The following is a 19,270-nucleotide window of genomic DNA, read 5'->3' on the forward strand; positions in this document are numbered from 1 at the left end:
GGATAAGGATACATCCGCTGTGGTAAGGCCTTGGTACCGGAAGTCGGGTTAAGAGGGTGTTGTACCCGGATACAGGCACGCCCCACTCTCGCCAACGCGATGTGCGACACACGATCCGCGGCTCCGCAACCTTACGTCTTTCAGAAAGACTCTATATCAACGACATATCGCCGTCGCCGGCTAGGTCGCCTAAAGTTGCAGTGCACATATCCTACGGTATAGTGTCATTAGCATATGTCGCGTCTCATGGCACTCACGACGTCAGTCATAACCTGGAAATTTTATATGAAGGTGGGCACATGCTATCAGTCTGTGGCAGGTTGAGTGTGAGAAACATACTTTATTCGGTACTAACCGATGCGATTGCCTATGGAATAGCGCAAAGGTGATCGATAATGCTACATCGCTACGCTTCGAAGGTGTACAGGCGTTGTCATAAAGGCCAAACCCTCACATTGCCTTACCTGCCCACGCGTCATACGCATCATGTGTTCTGGGATGGTCGATATCCAGGATGTCCGTATACGGCTGAGTTGCACGCAACATCATTCTCGTGACAGGTACGCCGACAGCGACAGTACGGCCGAGGATGTCTCTTTGCTCGCCCTTGACGAAACACTGCTGTGGAAGCGGAATCACAAAGTCCGCATCGGTAATTATCGCCTCGACTGTCGCCAAATGTCCAATGACCAAAGCATCTAGCTTCGCGCCCGCTCCATGCAAATCTCCGAAGAGCTGGTTGGCGAAAGTTTGCAGCTGCATAGACAATATCGAGGAATCCCACTCAGCGTTGGAATTGTGTTCGCTTCTTCCCAGCCGGTCGCAATCCGGTACGTGGAGGTGTAGCAGGCGCAGCTGTGGAAACCTCCTCAAAGATTGCTATTCTCACGTCAGATATCTTTCTCATAACTTCGTCTGTATGGACATGCGAAATCGTATGCACTCACCAACAGTGTAGTATACTTGTTTGTCATGTCTCCACCAAGCATCGCTGACTCGCCACAGTACACAGCGAGCTGTTTCACCTTACTCAAGGAGCTTACAGAAACCCACTGTAATAGATCCGATGCCACTCCATCCCATTGGAGCGTCTCGAACTCATCGCAATAGATGCTCAAGCTCTGTAAGTTGTGATTGGAGAGACTGAGCGCCTGCAAGAAATCCAGTAGGGTGATCTTGAGGGGGTTGGCTTCTGGGTAACGCATATGAAAGCTCTCGATTGGGCCGCAAGCGGTGATGATGAGTTCCATAGCATCCCTGAGGTCGATTGTCTCACGCTCATCAAGATCGGGCACAAACTCGACGGCGATATGCTTCAACTGGAGCCTGTTCACCTCTCTACTGCCAGTATATATGCTGTTGGCCAGATCCTTTATGAAAAGGTGAAGGCCGCAGCTCTCTACCAGGAGTTCGAGGCGAATCAATCGATGGAAGTCGATGATCCGAGATAGCTGCTCAAATGTGTCTGAGAAGTCCATCTTAGATAATCTGAGCTCTTCGAGTCGAGGTGTATAGCGGGTGAGGTCGTTCTGTTCGCCCACCGCCCAGGCATATAGCTGATTCTCGGTTGTCTGGGGATCTGCTGCCGTCAAGGATAAACGCTTCAAGTTGGCGCCTACGGCTTCCATGTTATCGAATAGAAGGGCGATATTTGTTGACTCTGTGAGATATAGGTCGAGACGCTGCAGACCGCAGAATATTCGTGGTAGTTGCTCAGGCGTTTTGGGATCAGTATAAAAGCTTATTTGCAGGTCTTTCAATCTGTGCTGATATCCATTAAGATGCGCTTTCACAATCGGTGATAGAGAGCGCCGTGAATGGTAACTGACCTCATTAGCTTTTCCAAGATATCAGTTCATACTCGGCGTAGCTTACCATAAGCGCTCCAGTTTGTCATGATGCATGATCTGCAAGAAGGAATAGGCACTATCATCTTGCTGAGACTCGGTGAGATAGCGGTTCCAAGGTCCACGATCTGGAGCGGGTAGGCGGATACGACCGGTATGGATCGATCTGAGTTCTTCGCCAACGGGTTCATCTTCTACGATTAGCTCCTTCGTGTACTGAAGGTTCAAACCTGCGCCTGCTAAATTGCAACGCTGCAGACACTCAACCGCTCGTTGACTCCATAAACGCAAGTCAATGCGTCTATACAGTATCGGATTGGCGAGGACGCGAAGAGCTGAACAAGTCATACACAGCGATTTGAGATCTGTCTGTGTTGTGATCTGTCGCGGTCAGTATGAGCGGCCGGAAAGATTACCCGCCACTGACGTACATGTTCGACCACTCTCTGCTGAAGCTCCCCCGGAAGGTCTAGGATAGACATTGTGTGGAGCATTGTGAGGTTTACAAGTTGCACAAGACTCTGACGACTGGAAGGATGTGCTTGCTTTCATCAGATTTCAATGATGGTTATATATTCAATCGATGCCGACAGACTTGATGCCGCAAGAGCAATGCGGCAACGATGAGGTATGCTTCTCTACATGATCAGGTTCCGATCGAGCCATTGGGAATGGCCCACTTCCTGGACCATAGGAGGGTTCATCCTAGAGAAGTCTTAGGTCTGACTTCGGTCGATACGCGCAGTCGCTTCGGATCTAGCATAGGAAAGCTGGGGACCAATTGAGGGTGAGGCGAGTCAAGGAGCCCGTTAATGGGATGAGTGCGCTAAGTTGAAAGCGCAGTGCACTAAAACGTGGGGCTTGGTTACCTACATACTGAGAACTTATCCTACGCTTGCGATCCAGATAGATTTGATCTACTATGGCACGAAGAAATGAAGCCAACATCCTGCGATTCACTCTCTGGAGCTATGCCATTATGCCGTGGAATGGGGATATTGACCGGAAAGTTGCAGTGAATGCAGCCCTACAACGTTGCGCATGAACATCGGTGGTCGGGGACGTGAGGCGGGGAAACTGCATTCCTCATCCGCCCCCATTCCCCACCCTACCCAATCAAGTAAGCACTTAACGTCACCGACCATGAAACAGAATGCATCTAATGCCTGAGAGGATCATCGCCAAACGGGATCACACAAGAATTGTTCTAGTACTCGAAATCTACACTCCGCATCTCACTCCGCGCATCTGGGTGCTGCAGGTGACACGATCGAGCAGAGAAACGCAGCTTTGCCTAGGAGGTAGCAGGGGTTAACTTGACAGCATCATTGTAGTGCACACTCCCAACAATATTGCGACTGCTGAGTGTCGCGTAGCGGCAACCGCCGCTAAGTTCGCATTGGATGGTGTTGCATGTGTCTATTTCCTGACGGCCCGATGAAGAAGAAACACTTGCATACGATGGACCGCAATGTGGCAACAAGCCGCATTGTAGCGACCCATCTTCCAACCACATGGGTCCTCCATGGGAATCGCGTTCGGTGACTTGCCCCAACCTATCGCAATGTTCGGAGACCCGGCATCATGGAAATCATCACGGGAAGTTATCTGACAGCGGTATTTGACCTGCCTTATGGGCTTCGCACGAGCTCTTCCTTCGGCGACGATACCGAACCTGATTATGATCTGCACGGTTGTGCAGCTTCTGACGCTCTGAAATTCGCCATGGCCCAGCCAAGAGTGGCTGGTACCCTGATCCGCATCTCAGCCTCCCTGGGACACTTCTCATGATAGGTTATTGCGGCGGAGGGAAAGTTTGTGCTAAGGCAGGGAGGCAAGAGCGACGCGTGTTTGCCATGCCAGCTCATCTGTTCTGGCCTTCCCGATCGGCTGAACCGTTCAAGACCGCAGGTACACGAGAATACGTGAAATTTGGTATCTTACAGTGGTAGTAGTACGCTGTCTGGTATCGTGGACGTTACGAAAAGCGTCGTCATCAAGCGCTGACTGTGGGCCTAGCAAACGAAGCGTTCGAAGCGCAGCGGCACTATATCGAACGGGACAGGAAACAAAGAAGAGCTCGCCAAACATCGGATCAGTCCTAGACAGATTCAAGCTCGAATGCCGCGTATCTCATCGGCTTCGAACTCGATTCAGGGTGTTCTCGTTCGCGGATGCCGTCCAACGCCGTCGGCTTCGAAGTCGAACCCGAGGTCTCGTCCTCGTCGGCTAGAGATCAGCACCTGGCATAAGAGCTGCAGAGGCTCTCAAGATTATTGGAACTCTTCCGACCATAGGTACTCCGCAATAGCTTTATTTTCGGCGCACTACGTCCCGTTCGGAGCGCTGCCGCGGGAGGTGGGCCGTTTACGGTTACTATGGTAAGACGGCAAGCTGGACATGGATTACCTTGTTGTGTTCTCTAAGAGATGGCGTGGGATCCCCCTCGTGTTGCGTCGGTATCGTGATGGAATGTGGGGTGGGGAATCTCGGTCATGTTGGGGGAGGCGAGGAACCATCGGCGTTAATAAGTGGATCGGCAGATCAGTGGATATCCAGGGCAAGCCCAATCGACAGTCTACCGAAAGAATACTCTCTATGCGAACATCGTAAACGCGGAAAGACCATACCACGCGGTATTACTTCGGTTTCTCCTAGCTTGGCACTTTGTCGCACACCTCGTGATGCGTTAGTATCATAATGAAGCGGAGATGCTAACGCTGCTCGGAAAAGCAAGGACGGCGGAGATCCAATCCAGTGAAAAGCACTCCATGTTTACCAGCTCTCCGGTATCGTGTGGAGAGTACTAACATTTTTCGACGTGAAGAATGCATAGCTGTATGTGAAGTTATCAAGAACTCCCACCAATCACGCCCTTTGAACATTGAGACCCAACATATGGCGTTACAGCATTCTATCGACATTGTGATTCAACATGGCATCAACTCCACCGCTGCGTTGATAAGGATTAGTGATCATAGGCAAGGCGAAGATCGCCCACATTCCAGCGCCTTACGCATCAATCACTAACTTGCGGCATCCTCAACGGCGACCTAATAATGCAACGTGGCAGTATGCCGTCGGCATCGTAATTCTCAAGGAGTGAGCAGGTGCAGTCTAGCAGATGAGATCTGAAATCAGGGTACAAGCATCGGAAGAACACCAAGTTCAGGGTCTGGGGTTCCGGGAATAATGGCCGTGAACCTGAGAATGACCATGTAAGGAACGGATATGTAGATGTTTGAGGGTGCTTCGGAAGACGGGCTCGGTCTGGTTTCGGCTCATCGCAGCCCGATCATATACACACTTCGACACCTGAACAAGAAAAGAAGAATGAAATCCTGCTATCTGCCTCCGTGGAGTACCAGCAATGATGACGAATCAACAACTTCGGAAGATACATCTCCTCGCGGAACAAAACGCCGCTCCACCAGTATCCACTCGCTATACGAACCCCATGCGAAGGCCATGACGGACTCCCAAGGCCCTAAAGCATGTCACACTCGTTGTCATATCTATCAACGCGCCGTTCATCGGATTTTCGCTTTCTCACAGCCCAAGAAGTTGGTCCACTAGCCCATACCCGTAGCATCTGCCTCCAAGTCTTCCTTGAGACTATAGCAGATACCAAACCACGACACCAACTTCTTCCCCTTAAGCCTCTACAAATCGGCATTGAAACAGTTTGTGTCTATATCAGATCTTATAGACTGTATGATAACGCTTTACAAGCAGCTTTTATCCTGTCTTTAAAACCTTTACAAAAGCTCAATCTCCGTAGAGCATGAATTTAGCACCCATCTCCGAGCCACTACCAACATCTTCTGTAGGCAGCGAGTAGGTGCCACAAAACGACAAAGTATTGAAATCCAATTTTCTTCCTAGCACGAAACATCATCGAGTTCACAGTCCGTTGAGAGGCCCGGCCTCGACTTTCGCGACTCTGATCAACGGATAGTTATCAATGAGCGTGTCTTCAAATCTGTTAAACTTTCCGTCAATTGACTAGTATCAATCAGACCTAGTTCAAGCGTGATGCTCAGGTAGCCATTTGGCGTAGAATTATTTGATGTCAGGGTCAGCGCTCATTGGCACACATCGCTGAGCGGAGCAATGATCCGCGGGGGGTGCGCCTAAGAATCAGCTGACATCAGCACGTCAACGGAGACATCAAAGCGATGTATCGTTTGATTTATCTTGATTGGGACGACGGTTCTTCGCCAATATGAAGTATGGCTTGGAAATTCCGCCCTGACGTCGGTCGATGTTTCAGTTGATTTGAGATGCGCCATCGATATCTCGCTATCAAGAACACGAATTCTAGGGCTCCTTATGCCACATCGTTTACTGTTCAACTGAAAAACGTGTCGTTTTCTTCCCCTCACGGAACTATTCGATGAACATACCCACTTCAAGCCTACTGCCAATCTCAAATCTTCGTGTAGAACGACGTAGAAATCACTCCTCCTAACCACAGCCAGTCTTTTACCACTGTAATCATCACTGGGTCAGGCCATTTCGTTAACTCTGCTCAACCATACGTCATAACACCCCGTTCAAGCGTAGAACAGATCCGCAGCTCGCCGATAGCGTCGCTCATATTCCCGCATCGAGACTGCATTCAATCCCCAATCCATCTAACGCACCCCATCTCAAGTCCGCCGTAGATTCTCCAACCTCATCGTCCCCATGCAAGCCCCTGCTTTACACCAAGGAGGACCTTCAATCCTCATAGAGCATGCATCAAATTCAACCCTTCGTTTCTCTGAAACCTATCTATCTTGGATTACTCGTTTTCGTCAACGAGAGTGCAAAATAGGGACCACATTATAGACTATATGAGTAGTCAGGTTTGACTCTTTTCAGTGCACTGTTCACAAACGGATCCGGGCGTTCATAACACCGATGACTCAATTTCGTATTCGTCCAGAGAAGGCCGGCACCCACAGATGTAACGGATGCAAGAGAAAGGTCCAAGAGCCTGCCAGCGATCGAGTAGCCAATACCACCGAACCGTACTAGCTACACCATTTCAATGGGATATGGACACTGTCGTCTCGAAATAAATGCTGTATGATTACTCCAGTGACCACGACGGCAAGCAGCGCGACTTCAGTTGAGGTCAAGGCATCTATGAGCAGAATGGTCATCTCAATACCCCTTGCGTGACTCGTCATTGTCATTCGGTAGACTCATGCGCGCAGTAAGGGCACTGTGTGAACCAGTTGCACCTGAAACGTAGCACCAGGGTCCTTTCGTGCTCTATGGTTCTACTCAGTAAAGAAATCACGAAATATCAATGGACCAGAAGGAAAGTTTTTATTACAATCTGATAGAACATCGATTCAGGAACAAGGAACAGGAATAAGAGTAGATACATCTGTTGACGACCCCAGTTTGATTGGGGAGCAATAGATCCTTGTTGACAAGGTGCAATGAAGATTCAGAACATGACTTTCGCAAACGAACCTACGACCTTGGGAGCTTCTCTGGGTCCAGACGTTACTAGAGGAAATCGAGAGGAGACAACAAGATGACCCTTGGAAAGGCGATCGCCGCATATCCAATGTGTATATCAGACACGACGTACTCATTTTCTTCTCGTCAGAGTCCTTGCTTGGATAGAGAAACGTCTTGGTGTGCTTGGAAGTGTTCATGCCATCGTCGCGATTTACATGATCAAAGTCTGCACTTGTTCTGGAGGCAGACAGAGAAGCAGTCTTCTATCAAACGCAGCTTCACCGACTCGATTCGAGTTTCCTCCCACCTTCTAATATGACAATTAGCTGGCGTATGTCGTATTGATTGGTGATTGAAAGCTAAACTGCTAGCATCGTTTGACATCGTAACACCCCGCTCAGGTAGCCAGGTTTAGCGGCCCAATCACAGCGGCATCGCCCCGCTCGATGCCGTCACGGTACCTCCACCAGCCTCTTAGCAGCGGTAACGTGAACTACTAGAAAAACTCAATCGAACAGTCTTAGACTGTCGTTGTGTAGCGAAATCGTATGATCCGAGAACTTGGTACGGAGAGCACCTAGCCTCAGCCACCACCCACGATTACGGCACCACGAGACGGCCAAATTTGACCGCGACCATACTGCACACTAGAGAAAGCTCTCGATAATTAGCGGGAAGACTCGCTAAGAAATTGTAGCTACAGGAAGCTTCAAGCGCTACATGCATATCCGCGGTGAACATGTAAGCACATAGCCCTTCTCGCAGAGCAACTCCGAATCGTCTTGATCTATGTGATTGTATATCCGCATCGACGTACCAATATCGTCCAAGCTAGACACCAGCTCCGCCAGAAACTTCCTAATGGCTTCCATCCAACTTATGCCAATCGACGACGACCACGGCAAGTCGGTATACAAGTCGAACCTGGAAAGGCCAAGATACTTAGCAGTCCCAAGGATATAGTTGGCACTTTCCCGCTGCAGGCTCATGAGGACATGTGAGGGGACGTTCGTAATCCTGAGGACCTTCAAACTCGCTGGGAAGAAAGCCTCTGGGTGGATGATATGTTCAGGGTGTATAATATGTAAAGAAACGGCGACTGCCATCCATGGTTTAAGGTATTGGTAGTCCAGCGTAAGTTCTTCCAGTTGCATCAATCCACGGAAGCTGCCAAATGGACTTCTCGTTCCATGAAGATGAACTCCATTCTCGCCTGTCCACTCGAGTGTCTTCAGTGCTGGGAGGGACGTCGACAACAATTGACTCAAACGTCTATAGTTGTAAGTTTCGAGAGCAGGGTGGCCAATTCTAGTCATCTTGAAGTGTTTCATATTGTGCATTTGAGGCAGTGATATCATCGTCTCGAGATCATCCTGACTTATCAGGACGTCTTGAAGTTCAAGACTACACATACCTCCTATGGCACGAGGGTCATTGTGTGGTAGCCAGCAGAGACGGCTATCGCCCTGACCACGAATCTTCAAGCTCTCCGTAGGTGGTAGTATCGGGATACTCGCTTCTGCTCCGATCGACAACTCCAGACTCTTCAACTTGTGGAATGGGTAAGATTTTCCGGATGCTCTTTGCGTGGACCCTTGCCATCGTTCCCAACAGGCCTCATGAGGAATTTCATCATCGATATCCTCCAGCTGGAGATGTTCGAGGTTGGTTGCGAGAAGAAGTATGATCGTAAGCAAAAAACCTAGGAATTGGCCAGTGAACCTTTTCAGCGTAAATTGAGGGCCGCACAAGGGGCCCGCGAGATCTTGTATGATTTTCTTTACTTCTGGTGACCTTGTGAGGAAGTTTTCGCGGACATTCTCGACGCGACCATTAAAGATCTCGGTTTCCAGATGATTTGCTTTCACCATTCTCAGAATATCAGAAGCGCGTACTCTTACTCTGTTCTCACGGGTATAAACCAACTGAAAGCTTCGTATGTACCGAGCAACCTCCTTGCGGACGACTAGGTTCAATGCAAGACGCGCCATAGAATATTTGCTCGTATCGTGTACCTTGATATTCCTGTATAGATATGGCTCTGCCTACCCGCGGTAGTACTTATTAGTGAGCGTTAGGGCGTGGAGTGCGCATTGAGATAGCTGCTGTATGATGAGCCCGTCGAGTTCGGTCGAAAGCTCTGAGAGCGACATGGTGGCGCTAGATTTAGAGGTGCTTGTCTGTTATCGAGTGTGGAGGATGTGTCGTCTTATAGCTTGCAAAATTATCAAAGTCGGAAACCGCGGGTATTTTTAGGGTATGTGTTGAGAGGAGAGAGCAGATGGCCTAACCTCCCAATATATAACCTCTTTACACGGCTAGGTTCCAGCAGCAGCACATGACCGGAGTATACCATGGTTGAGATATTGTTCAAGTTCAGGCGAGAACCATATTTGACGGTAACCAGCCCTGGAAACGAGTGAATGAAATGGTTTCTCCAACCATATGTACATACATGGTTGGTTTCAACGATGGTGACGATGGTAGTGCGGTAGGTGTGAGTGGCTCGTTGTCCATGGGTCATCGCAGTACCATGGAAGCCATGCAATCGAAACACAACTTTACATCAGCACCACATGATGAGAAAAACTGAACGTGTTTGCCTAATGTACTTGCCCCGCTTTCGAGGTTACCGCAGTGAGGTGAAAGCAAAAACACGTGTCGCGAGGTCCGTGCCCACGACACTGCAGACGCGCCTTCTTCTCTCTGTTCTCTGCTCTTTACAGATTTCTAACGTTACCCACACCCGATCGCGCTATCTCGACCGCCCGCCATGAACCGTCTCTCAACTGAGATAGACGAGAATATCGCAAAGCGTCTCGACAAGAAAGATCTGTCGGCCCTTCTGAAGACTTCGAGATATCATCGCACGATAGCAGAACCATACCTGTACGGCGAACTCACCTTCTCGGACCAACAGCATGCTAGGATAAGCCTACTTTTCAATACCATATTCGATCATCGAGAGTTGGCGGGGCGTATTCGTTCGTTCACTTTGACCGACAAGGAGCACACGAACACTTTTCCGAGCACCCACAGCTCTACGTCACTCTGGCCGAAGCTGGCTGAGGTGAAACTTCTACTCGAAGAGTTTGTTCCTTTGTCGTCGTCGTCGTCGTCGTCGTCGTCGAGGCTTCTAGCAAAGCGATGGCTCCAACAATTGTTGGCTTATGCGCCGGTCATCGACGGCAAAGTCGCGATGATCATTTGTCTTGCGAAAGAGATAAATGATATCACCCTCAGTACCAGGCTGCTAGAGATGCCAATAACGCGTATCGTCATCGGTTGGCCATGGATCCAACTGGACGCTATTGCAGAGGAGGATCATTTGACCCCACCAACCTTGGAAATATATGATTCGAGTACCTACCTAACTCAACTCTATGATCCTTTTAGTCGACATTCTTCTCCCCCTTTAACAGACGCTACCGACAACGAAAAGAAAGAAGGTGAACAGGCTATCCAGAGGCGTGACAAATACCACATGAAGCAATTGGACGACCGCAATGCTCCTTATCCGTTCCACAAGTTGGAGAGGTTAAGTATTCATGACCCAAAAGGTCTCGCCAGCTACAAAAGCATCCATTGGTGCCGGTACCCTAGACGGCTGTTTTATAGCTTCAAGTCACTTTGCAGCTTGACCACCCTCACTATAGACGATGAGCTTATCGACTTGAACTATCGAAGTCTACTCATCCACATACTCACTTCACGAGTGCTCCCAACCAGCTTGCAGTCATTGAGCATTACCAGCATCTGCTGTGTGCGACTCGCACAACTATGCAGAAAGCACACAACAGGTGAAGAGCAAGATGCGGCTACAAAGCGCATCGTCAACGCAGTGACAGCTTTACGACTTGAAAGCCTCGAGTTACACACTAAGGCGGCGTGGCATATGCTTTGGGCCGATTATATGACGGAGCGAGATGAGTCGATTCATAGATTCGTCCCTGGCATGATTGATGCTTTGAGTCGCTGTGGAACTACTATGCGCGTTTGGCATCAGGGCGTTTCGGGACAGACCCTATGGTACGAGCCCGGTTTTGCGGTAGCGAAACAAGACTGGGACTGAACTTTGACCTCAGGAGCTGGTCAGCATTCTAGCTTTGAGTTGCCTAGACAGTTTGTCGCGCCTGTGCTCGATACTGCTACTGTCGAGGACTGCATGTCACAAGAGAATGGAAATGGTGAGGCTCGTAAAAGGGAGAGAGCAGTATGTAGACAGCGAAGATGTAATGTTTAATGAATCCCCTCAGGCTCTTGATAGATCGTGGGTAAGGAAGAGTTATAATTTGCAATTTTCCGCTGCGACTTTCTCTCCGATGCAATGTGATCATGAGAGACATACATTTGGTAACTACGTCATTGACACTAGGATCTCACGGGGCGGCGATCTCCGTGCCTCGGTCATAGCGGGGTTAACTTTCTTGGGCTGAGCTGCGAAGTGGCTAACATACGCGTCAACGTCACCAGTGTAGTACATTGTAGCATCACCTCCAACGCCATGGAAGAATACAAAGCAAAATATGCCATACACGAGGCCTGCCGAGAGGGCCAAGGTATTTATAATCCATAACTTTCCCCCAGCCAACCAACTCTAACAACCCCAGCATCCCGCGTCGACTCCCTCCTCGCCGCAAACCCCAAACTCGCAAACCTCCGCGACCCAGACGACCGTCTCCCCATTCACTGGGCAGTATCCTACAACCACCTCCCTATCGTTCAAACTCTCGTGCAAGCCAAGTCCTTCGACCCCGACGTGACAGATGGCTCCGGCTGGACGCCCCTCATGATGGCGTGTTCCCGAAAAGACGCAGAGGCCATAGTCGACTTACTGCTCTCCAAAGATGCCGAAGTAAACGCGAAGAACAATAACGGCCAAACTGCCTTGCACTTTTGCGCATCGAAAGTCAACCTCGATATTGCGCGGACATTGCTGGCACAAAAGCCGCCGGCGAGTACGCGGACAAAGGACAAGAGGGGTCAACTTCCACTACACCGAGCAGCGGCAGTGGGCAGCGTACCGATGATGAAGGCGTTGTTAGAAGCAAAGAGTCCGTTGAATGCTACCGATATGGACGGCATGACAGCGCTGCACCATGCGATGAGCGAGGGGCATGGAGACGCGGCGCTGCTACTGTTGACCATGGGCGCGGAGCACGATAAGAAGGACAATGATGGCAATCTACCGCTGGATCTCGCGCCAGATGCGAAGACCAGGAGCTTCATACTGCAGGCTGCGGAGAGGGAGGGCATAGATCTGCTGTAGGGAGACGATATACTTATGATGTGTAATGTTGCATTTACGGAGTCTATACGATACCCAGGGTCATGGCGCATTCATCTACTATATGGATTATGGAAATGTTCGGAACGGAGTTTCTGTCTGCAAATGGTACTGGTTACTTCCGTCATGCGTAGAGCTGTCTGGTTGGTTGGGATGGCACTAGCTCATGATCAGCCCTCCCGACCTCGACATTCTCTCCTCTTACAGCCCCTCACACCCCGCGTGTTCTGCACTTCGGACCTATTGCGCAATCGCACTCATCACCTGCATTAGCCCCCATTCTGCCGGCATGTCATCAGCAGCGGGTCTAGCGTCTACCCGCAGCGATCAGTCTACATTCAATGCTTCGAGTCTGCGCACCCGGACACGCACGGATGCCAACTGGAAACTATAACATGTATACACCTCTGTGAAGCACGCGACAAACATGCACAGATTCTGCAATCGCAATGGTAAACGAATGACGTTACTTTGGTACCTGACGCGATGCTAATCATGAGGATGATTCGCCATCATGGTGCCCGTCGTCACCCATCATGGTCTTCACTGATTAACTATATAGTATGCGTGGGACCATTTACCTATGCCGAGGCCTAGATACGTGCGGTTTACATCCCCAAGGACCTATACAGCAAGTACAACTTGAATTGCTCCTACCTCAGAAGAGCTACAAGTCGCGACCATAACGATACAGCTGCTGGTCTTCCTCCTTACCTCTCTTCAGCACCATACCCCATACAAGCATACAACCACTCTTTTATCTTGCGCTTCACATACCTTATACTATAGCACAGCATGGCAACTCTCCCCGATCCATCTCCCTATCTCAACTTCCTAATTTCGCCACGAATTCCTCCTGAGCTCGTCTTGAAGACGATCCAACACCTCCCTTTCAACGACGGCACGCTCATAACCGCAATACGTTCTGCTCATCCCCGTCTCTGCGCCATCTTCAAAAACTACGAAAAATCTATTACAGGCAGCTTTATGCGCAAGGAGCTACGGCACGCGGAAACCGATTTCAGTCGCCAAGATGGAAGATTAAACGTCGACTGGCTAGCGGACTGTGTGAGCAAGTACGACATTGTAGACGATGTCATGGACGCCCTCTGCTCCGAACACAACTTCAATGCCGTTCTCCGACATAACATAAGCCTTGCGAACGCAGGGTTACTGCTATTATACAAGCTCGTATCGATTGGTCAGTCACACATATTCCACTCCACAAACCTTGTCTTTCGTAACCAACTCTCAACTAACACGCGGTCATCTCGTTAGCATCCCACACAGATCGACTCACATACATCAAGAGTCTGCCCCAGGATCCGCTCACAGCAATCTACCTCATCCTCCACCACGCCACCCTTTCCGCCCGCTACCACGGCTCCGGCTGGATAAACCAACGCACGTACGGCCGCTTCATGGACGCCAACCAAGTCTCGCTGCGCTGCGAGTTGGAATTCTGTTTTGCCGAAGCCGCCTTAGTTCTCGGTCCCGAGTTCATTTCGGACAGCTTGCTGCACCACGATACGGGTGATGCGGAGACTGTGCTGCTCAACTTTTATGTCGACCACGGGACGCATGACTGGGCGTGGCCTTGTTGGGGGGACGGCAAGGGCGAATTTGAACCGCCGAGAGCGCATGGACCTCAGCGGGAGCCGGGCAAGGGGAGGAGCCTTTTTACGACGCTGTTGGAGAGGTTGGCAGAGTGCATGGGGTGTGGGTTGGGGGATGTGAGGACGAGGGTTGAACGGGAATTGGAAACTCGGGATCACTCGCTCGCGTATCTGAGTTTGGCGGGCAAGGCAAGGTTGCTGGAGGGAAGGAATGTTTGAGGATGGGGATGGGAAGGTAGGGCGTCAGATTTGAGTTTGAATCTTGCATTTTCCATGTTTGCATACGAAAACGGTCATTTCTAGCAGACTTGTATACCCAATTAGCCCATCATATAGCCACTTATGACGCTATGCAATGTTTAAATTTTCACCATTTCAAAGCGCTGCATAAACATCCGTTCTCCTGTTCAAGGGCGAGTCCTTGCGTAACTGGTTCACAAAATCAAGATCAATCTCAGCCGTCGCAATCTCACCCTCATCCTTCCAACTGCCTCCCTCGCCCTCATCACCCCCTAGCTCTGCAACAATCTTCCCCCACGGATCCACAATCATACTGTGTCCCCAACTGCGCCTCTTGCCCTCTTCATCATGCACACCCACCTGCGCAGCTGCAATGATGTAGCTCTGCGTCTCAATCGCACGGGCTCTGATGAGAATCTCCCAATGTCCTGCTTTGCCCGTGGGAGTGGTAAAAGCAGCGGGGTACAGAAGAACTTGTGCGCCCCGCGAGCGCAGTGCGAGACCAGGTTCTGGGAATCGCAGGTCGAAGCAGATTTGCATGCCGAGTTTGCCTATGGGACTGTCGAATGGATCGCCTAGATGTACGCCGCGTTCTACTCCTGCAGACTCTTGCATTTGAGGGCCGTCTTTGACGTCCATGTCGAAAAGGTGGAGTTTTTGGTAGCGGTATCTGATCTCGCCATCAGAAGTGATCCAAATTAGGGTGTTTTTGACTTTCTTTCCATCGTCTGTGGGCTCGTGGATGCCGACGGATATGGGTAGAGAGTATTGTTTTGCGGATTCTTGGAGCCCGAGTACGAATTCGGAATCTTGGACAGATTTGCAGAGCTTGAGTCCGCCAGATGTGGTTAGGTAGTCTGCTGCTTCGGGGAGGAAGAGGGCGGCTGCGCCTGCCTTGTGGGCTTTTTGGCAGAGTTCTTGGGCTTGCTTGAGGTTCTCGGCCATGGAGGCCATTGAACGCATCTGTCCGACGGCCTGGTAATGGTTAGTGTTGGTAATTTATAAGTCATCTTGAAAACACGATTCGAGAAACGGTACATGTGAAGGATAAGAAGATGATACTAGACTGGAGAATAACTTACAGCGAGAGGCATCTTGAAGGTAATGGTGGATGGTTGTGTGTGGCGGAAAAGATGGACGAAATGAAGCTATCTGTGTACTTATACGACGACTACCAGGCAGAACTAAAGAAATGTTATCGTCGTCGTCAGAGACGGCAGAAGCGATGCCACTAGGGAGACTAGTTCAAATCGAGTAGCCATCGTAAGATGCAAGTGCATCTGAATTTGCATGTCTAAAAAAGCATAACGCATGTACCCGCCATGCCAAAGTGAAGATATGGCATACCTCGATTCACATGCGGAAGCGATGGCCGGGACCCAAGTCCCCTGCATAAGTTGTGGTGGTGGGAATTGCGTCAGGGCGGAGTTGCGGCAGAGCGGAAGGCTAGCCAATCGGCGTTTGTCTGGCTACGTGCTACGGCATCCGTCATGCTGAGGGCTTGCGCGGCAGGAATCGTGAGGACACGAATACGACGGGGGCTATTTCGCTTACACGGGCATCGTCTAGCTGCGACAAGCAATTTCGAGTCTCGGACATCGACTGCATTCCACGCATGGTGGTGGTTATTGTTGTTGTTGCGAAAGTCTTAGCCTGCAACTCCCCGCGAAACCTTAGCTGACCGCGTACCACGTCCAACAGACCAACCTGGCCTTATGCGCAATTGAGCTATGAACAAACACAGGCGGAGAACGAGTGCACGGTGAAAGCTAGCCAAGCTCCACAGACGAGGAACAGAGTCGCCACACGCAACAAGGCTGTAACGGCACGATGAGTGGGAAGAACTGGTGGAACAGCGCCATCTCGGGCTTGGAGTCGCGACTCGACACGATACTGGCCGAGGATGGCACCCCAAAGCCAGCAGGCGCGGGCCCGGATGCAGCCGCCAGAACGGAAGGCGCAGACAAGGCGGCGACGGACAAGAAGCTTGCAGTTGAGCCAGGTGGGTAGCCTTGTCAGAGACATGATACCATAGCCCTTCGCAAGGCTAACAGCATAGAAGCCTCGCGCAACTCGTCACGAAGCCGACCCAACTCCCGCCTCCAGGACCGTCTAGCCAAGGCCGTGAATAAGGGATCTGAAGCAAGAACCTCGTCGGATCTGGGGTCGAGACCAGCAAGTCCTGCTGTAAATGCCGTCACCGCATCGCCGAGGGCAAGCATAGATTCAAAGGCGCCTGAGCCAGTGACGGAAGTTGTACCGTCCAAGGAAGAAGCTACCACAGTGAAAGAAGATGAGGCGACCAAGTCAGATGGCAGTAAGGCCGGGGAGCCTTCACAGACACCACAACCCGCTGTAGAAGCACCTGCGCCCATAGTCTCTCCCCCAGCGACTTCACCACCACCTACACCTCTGGTAGCCGAACAACCAAAATCGACGCCTGTTCCCACCATGTCCATGCCCTCGATACCCTCCATTGTCACCCCACAGACATCCTCCCCACGCCAGTCTTTCGACAGCGACCCGTCGCGACCCTCTGTCGACGCCATTACCCCAACACCGCCTCCCGAAGCCAAAGACCCCGAAGAAATACAAGTCGAGCTATCTCTACTCCAGAACACATACCAAGAGACGTTAAAGGACAACCGCGAGGAGCTCAACGCACACCTAGAGCGAATCGATGCTCTACAGTCCAAATTGACATACATGTCTGAGCAACTCGCTGCATCTGCCAAGGCTGCCAAGTCTGACTCTGGAGCAACACCGGTGGACAAGAAGCTGGCAGACAAGGATGCGCAGATCGCTGCACTCATGGAAGAGGGCCAGAAGCTCTCAAAGACGGAGATGAAGCATCTCACCACTATCAAGAAGATGCGCGCCAAGGCTTTGGAACAGGACAAGGAAATTGCGACTCTCAAGCAGCGATTGACCAAGGCGGAGAAAAGCATCACTGATCAGTCGGAAAGGGCACGGCGCGCAGAGGCGGCGGAAAAGTCTGCGCAGGAAAAGCTGAAAATTGTAGGCAGGATCGAAAAGGATATCGAGACTATTAGAGCAGAGCGCGAGGAAGCTGGACTTACAATATCCGAGTTGCGGAAACAACTCAGCGATGCGCTCTCACGGGCAGAAGATGCCGAAAAGAGGGTTCAGTCTGGCGCGCTGGAAGCAGAGAAGAGGGCCACTGCGTCGCTGAAGGAGGACATTGAGAACGTGCGGATAGAGAAGAAGCTTGCCGAAGACCGTGCGAAGAGAGAACTTCAAGCGGCCAGAGATGAAGCAAAGAGCCAACAGGAGAAGGCAAAGGTCGCCGAGCTGGAACTGCGTGGCGAGATTGCTGTAAGTGATGACGAACCTTTGCAAATGCATGTACACTGACATGGGATTCAGAATCTAGAATCTAAGCTAGAATTGCTCCGCAGCCGCACAGAAGAGGCATCTTCATCAGCGACTGGCGATTCACAGGCCAAGCTTCTGCGACAGATCGAGACGTTGCAGACTCAGTACTCGTTAGCTTCCGAGAACTGGCAAGGTATTGAGACCACTTTGACATCTCGCGTCGCGGCTCTTGAGAAGGACCGAGACGAAACGGCGAAGCGCGAATCTGACGTCAGGCGGAAAGCAAGAGACGTCAACTCAAAAGCACGTCGACTGGAAGACGAGCTCGAGAGCATCAACGAGCGAGCCCGAGCATTCGAGCACGACCTGACCGAGCAGCGTGCTGCAGCCCAAAAGCTGCAAGCTAGGCTCACGCAAGCAGAGTCTGCCGCACAAGATGCACAGGCAGAACTCGAGCGAGAGAAGAAGGTCTGGGAGGCTGAGCTCCAACAACGAATAGAAGACGAGAAGAACAAGTGGAAGGTGGAAATACAGACACCATCTCTAATGGGCGAATCTCAATACCTGCGGACAGACTCACCCTCTATAGCCCAACGAAGGCATTCGCCCGATCCACTTGGTATCTACAACCGCCGCCCAAACCCACGTTCCATCACCAGCGGCATGGACCTACCCATGATGTCCCCCATGGACCGCATGTTTGACGAAGCCTCACGCCGCCCCTCGAGCTCCCGCCACAACAAGTCCAACAAAGTCCGCACCCCGGAAATCGGGACCCCTCAACGACAAGACTCGATTCCGTCCAGCATGTCGAACCTCGCCGGAGGAGGAGTCCCAGACACACCCTCGATCCACACAATCGACCACGACAACGACCCCTTTGAAAACACATCCTCGCCGCACCGCACCATCAACGACATGATATCCGTTTCCACCGCCGGCGCCGGCCCCTCGGTCCAACTCGTAGAGCGCATGTCCGCCGCAGTCCGCCGTCTGGAATCAGAAAAAGCAACACACAAAGAGGAGCTCGCGCGCCTCACCGCGCAGCGCGACGAGGCGAGGGAAGAAGTCGTAGCACTCATGCGCGAAGTCGACGAGGCGCGCAAAAACGGTGACAGGGTCGCTGATCTCGAGAAGCGCATGGATGAGATGCAGGTTAGAGAGGAGGCGGCCTTGGATATGTTGGGCGAGAAGACGGAGAGGGTCGAGGAGCTAGAGGGCGATGTGAGGGATTTGAAGAAGATTTATAGGGAGTTGGTTGATACGCTCAAGTAGTGTTGGGGTATGTATGGGTGGGTGGTAACAGCATTAGCATGGCATGGCATGGCGTGGCACTACTGTGGGGTGCTTTGGAAATGTCCAATGGTCATATCATGATATACTCTTAAGTGTTTTCTTATCAAGGCCTTAAGAGATTCGCATTTCAGTTGATTTGATGGACGTGCTGGATAAGGTCTTAAGAAATTCACCTTTCGTTCGTCTGT

The 19,270-nt window shown here is 51.0% G+C and overlaps 5 protein-coding genes across 5 annotated transcripts; 3 read left to right on the forward strand and 2 right to left on the reverse strand.

The window, feature by feature from the left end:
• Window positions 1-450: 450 nt before the first annotated feature.
• On the reverse strand, window positions 451-2,329 carry CC77DRAFT_1067582 (hypothetical protein; the record flags this gene model as incomplete). The annotated part of the gene is made up of 4 exons (XM_018529012.1): window positions 451-879; window positions 948-1,824; window positions 1,876-2,228; window positions 2,279-2,329. The coding sequence occupies 4 exons, from the start codon at window positions 2,327-2,329 to the stop codon at window positions 451-453; spliced, it is 1,710 nt and encodes a 569-aa protein (XP_018379208.1).
• Window positions 2,330-9,998: 7,669 nt separating this feature from the next.
• Window positions 9,999-11,612, forward strand: CC77DRAFT_1026370 (hypothetical protein). The gene has a single exon (XM_018526246.1). It carries the CDS (start codon window positions 10,081-10,083, stop codon window positions 11,377-11,379), a length of 1,299 nt encoding a protein of 432 aa, XP_018379209.1. The 5' UTR covers window positions 9,999-10,080; the 3' UTR covers window positions 11,380-11,612.
• A 1,777-nt stretch (window positions 11,613-13,389) lies between these two features.
• CC77DRAFT_950172 (hypothetical protein) lies at window positions 13,390-14,429 on the forward strand (the record flags this gene model as incomplete). The annotated part of the gene is made up of 2 exons (XM_018535301.1): window positions 13,390-13,795; window positions 13,873-14,429. The coding sequence occupies 2 exons, from the start codon at window positions 13,390-13,392 to the stop codon at window positions 14,427-14,429; spliced, it is 963 nt and encodes a 320-aa protein (XP_018379210.1).
• Window positions 14,430-14,594: 165 nt separating this feature from the next.
• CC77DRAFT_976603 (carbon-nitrogen hydrolase) lies at window positions 14,595-15,859 on the reverse strand (the record flags this gene model as incomplete). The annotated part of the gene is made up of 2 exons (XM_018535946.1): window positions 15,533-15,859; window positions 14,595-15,425 (listed from the first exon to the last, which is right to left on the reverse strand). Coding segments are annotated over exons 1-2 (843 nt in total), but the record flags the coding sequence as incomplete, so codon positions are not given.
• Window positions 15,860-16,114: 255 nt separating this feature from the next.
• Window positions 16,115-19,141, forward strand: CC77DRAFT_597916 (hypothetical protein). The gene is made up of 4 exons (XM_018532404.1): window positions 16,115-16,452; window positions 16,513-17,627; window positions 17,679-17,786; window positions 17,838-19,141. The coding sequence occupies exons 1-4, from the start codon at window positions 16,281-16,283 to the stop codon at window positions 19,059-19,061; spliced, it is 2,619 nt and encodes an 872-aa protein (XP_018379212.1). The 5' UTR covers window positions 16,115-16,280; the 3' UTR covers window positions 19,062-19,141.
• The last annotated feature ends 129 nt before the right edge of the window (window positions 19,142-19,270 follow it).

Source organism: Alternaria alternata (assembly GCF_001642055.1).
Source record: "Alternaria alternata strain SRC1lrK2f unplaced genomic scaffold CC77scaffold_38, whole genome shotgun sequence".
NCBI lineage: Eukaryota > Fungi > Ascomycota > Dothideomycetes > Pleosporales > Pleosporaceae > Alternaria > Alternaria alternata.

Bases quoted from the DNA above. Each gene is read 5' to 3' on its own strand.
- CC77DRAFT_1026370 (XM_018526246.1), top strand. From the start codon at position 10,081: ATGAACCGTCTCTCAACTGAGATAGACGAGAATATCGCAAAGCGTCTC.
- CC77DRAFT_597916 (XM_018532404.1), top strand. From the start codon at position 16,281: ATGAGTGGGAAGAACTGGTGGAACAGCGCCATCTCGGGCTTGGAGTCG. The intron at 16,453-16,512 runs GTGGGTAGCCTT...ACAGCATAGAAG, and splicing joins GAAGCTTGCAGTTGAGCCAG to CCTCGCGCAACTCGTCACGA. The intron at 17,787-17,837 runs GTAAGTGATGAC...CATGGGATTCAG, and splicing joins AACTGCGTGGCGAGATTGCT to AATCTAGAATCTAAGCTAGA.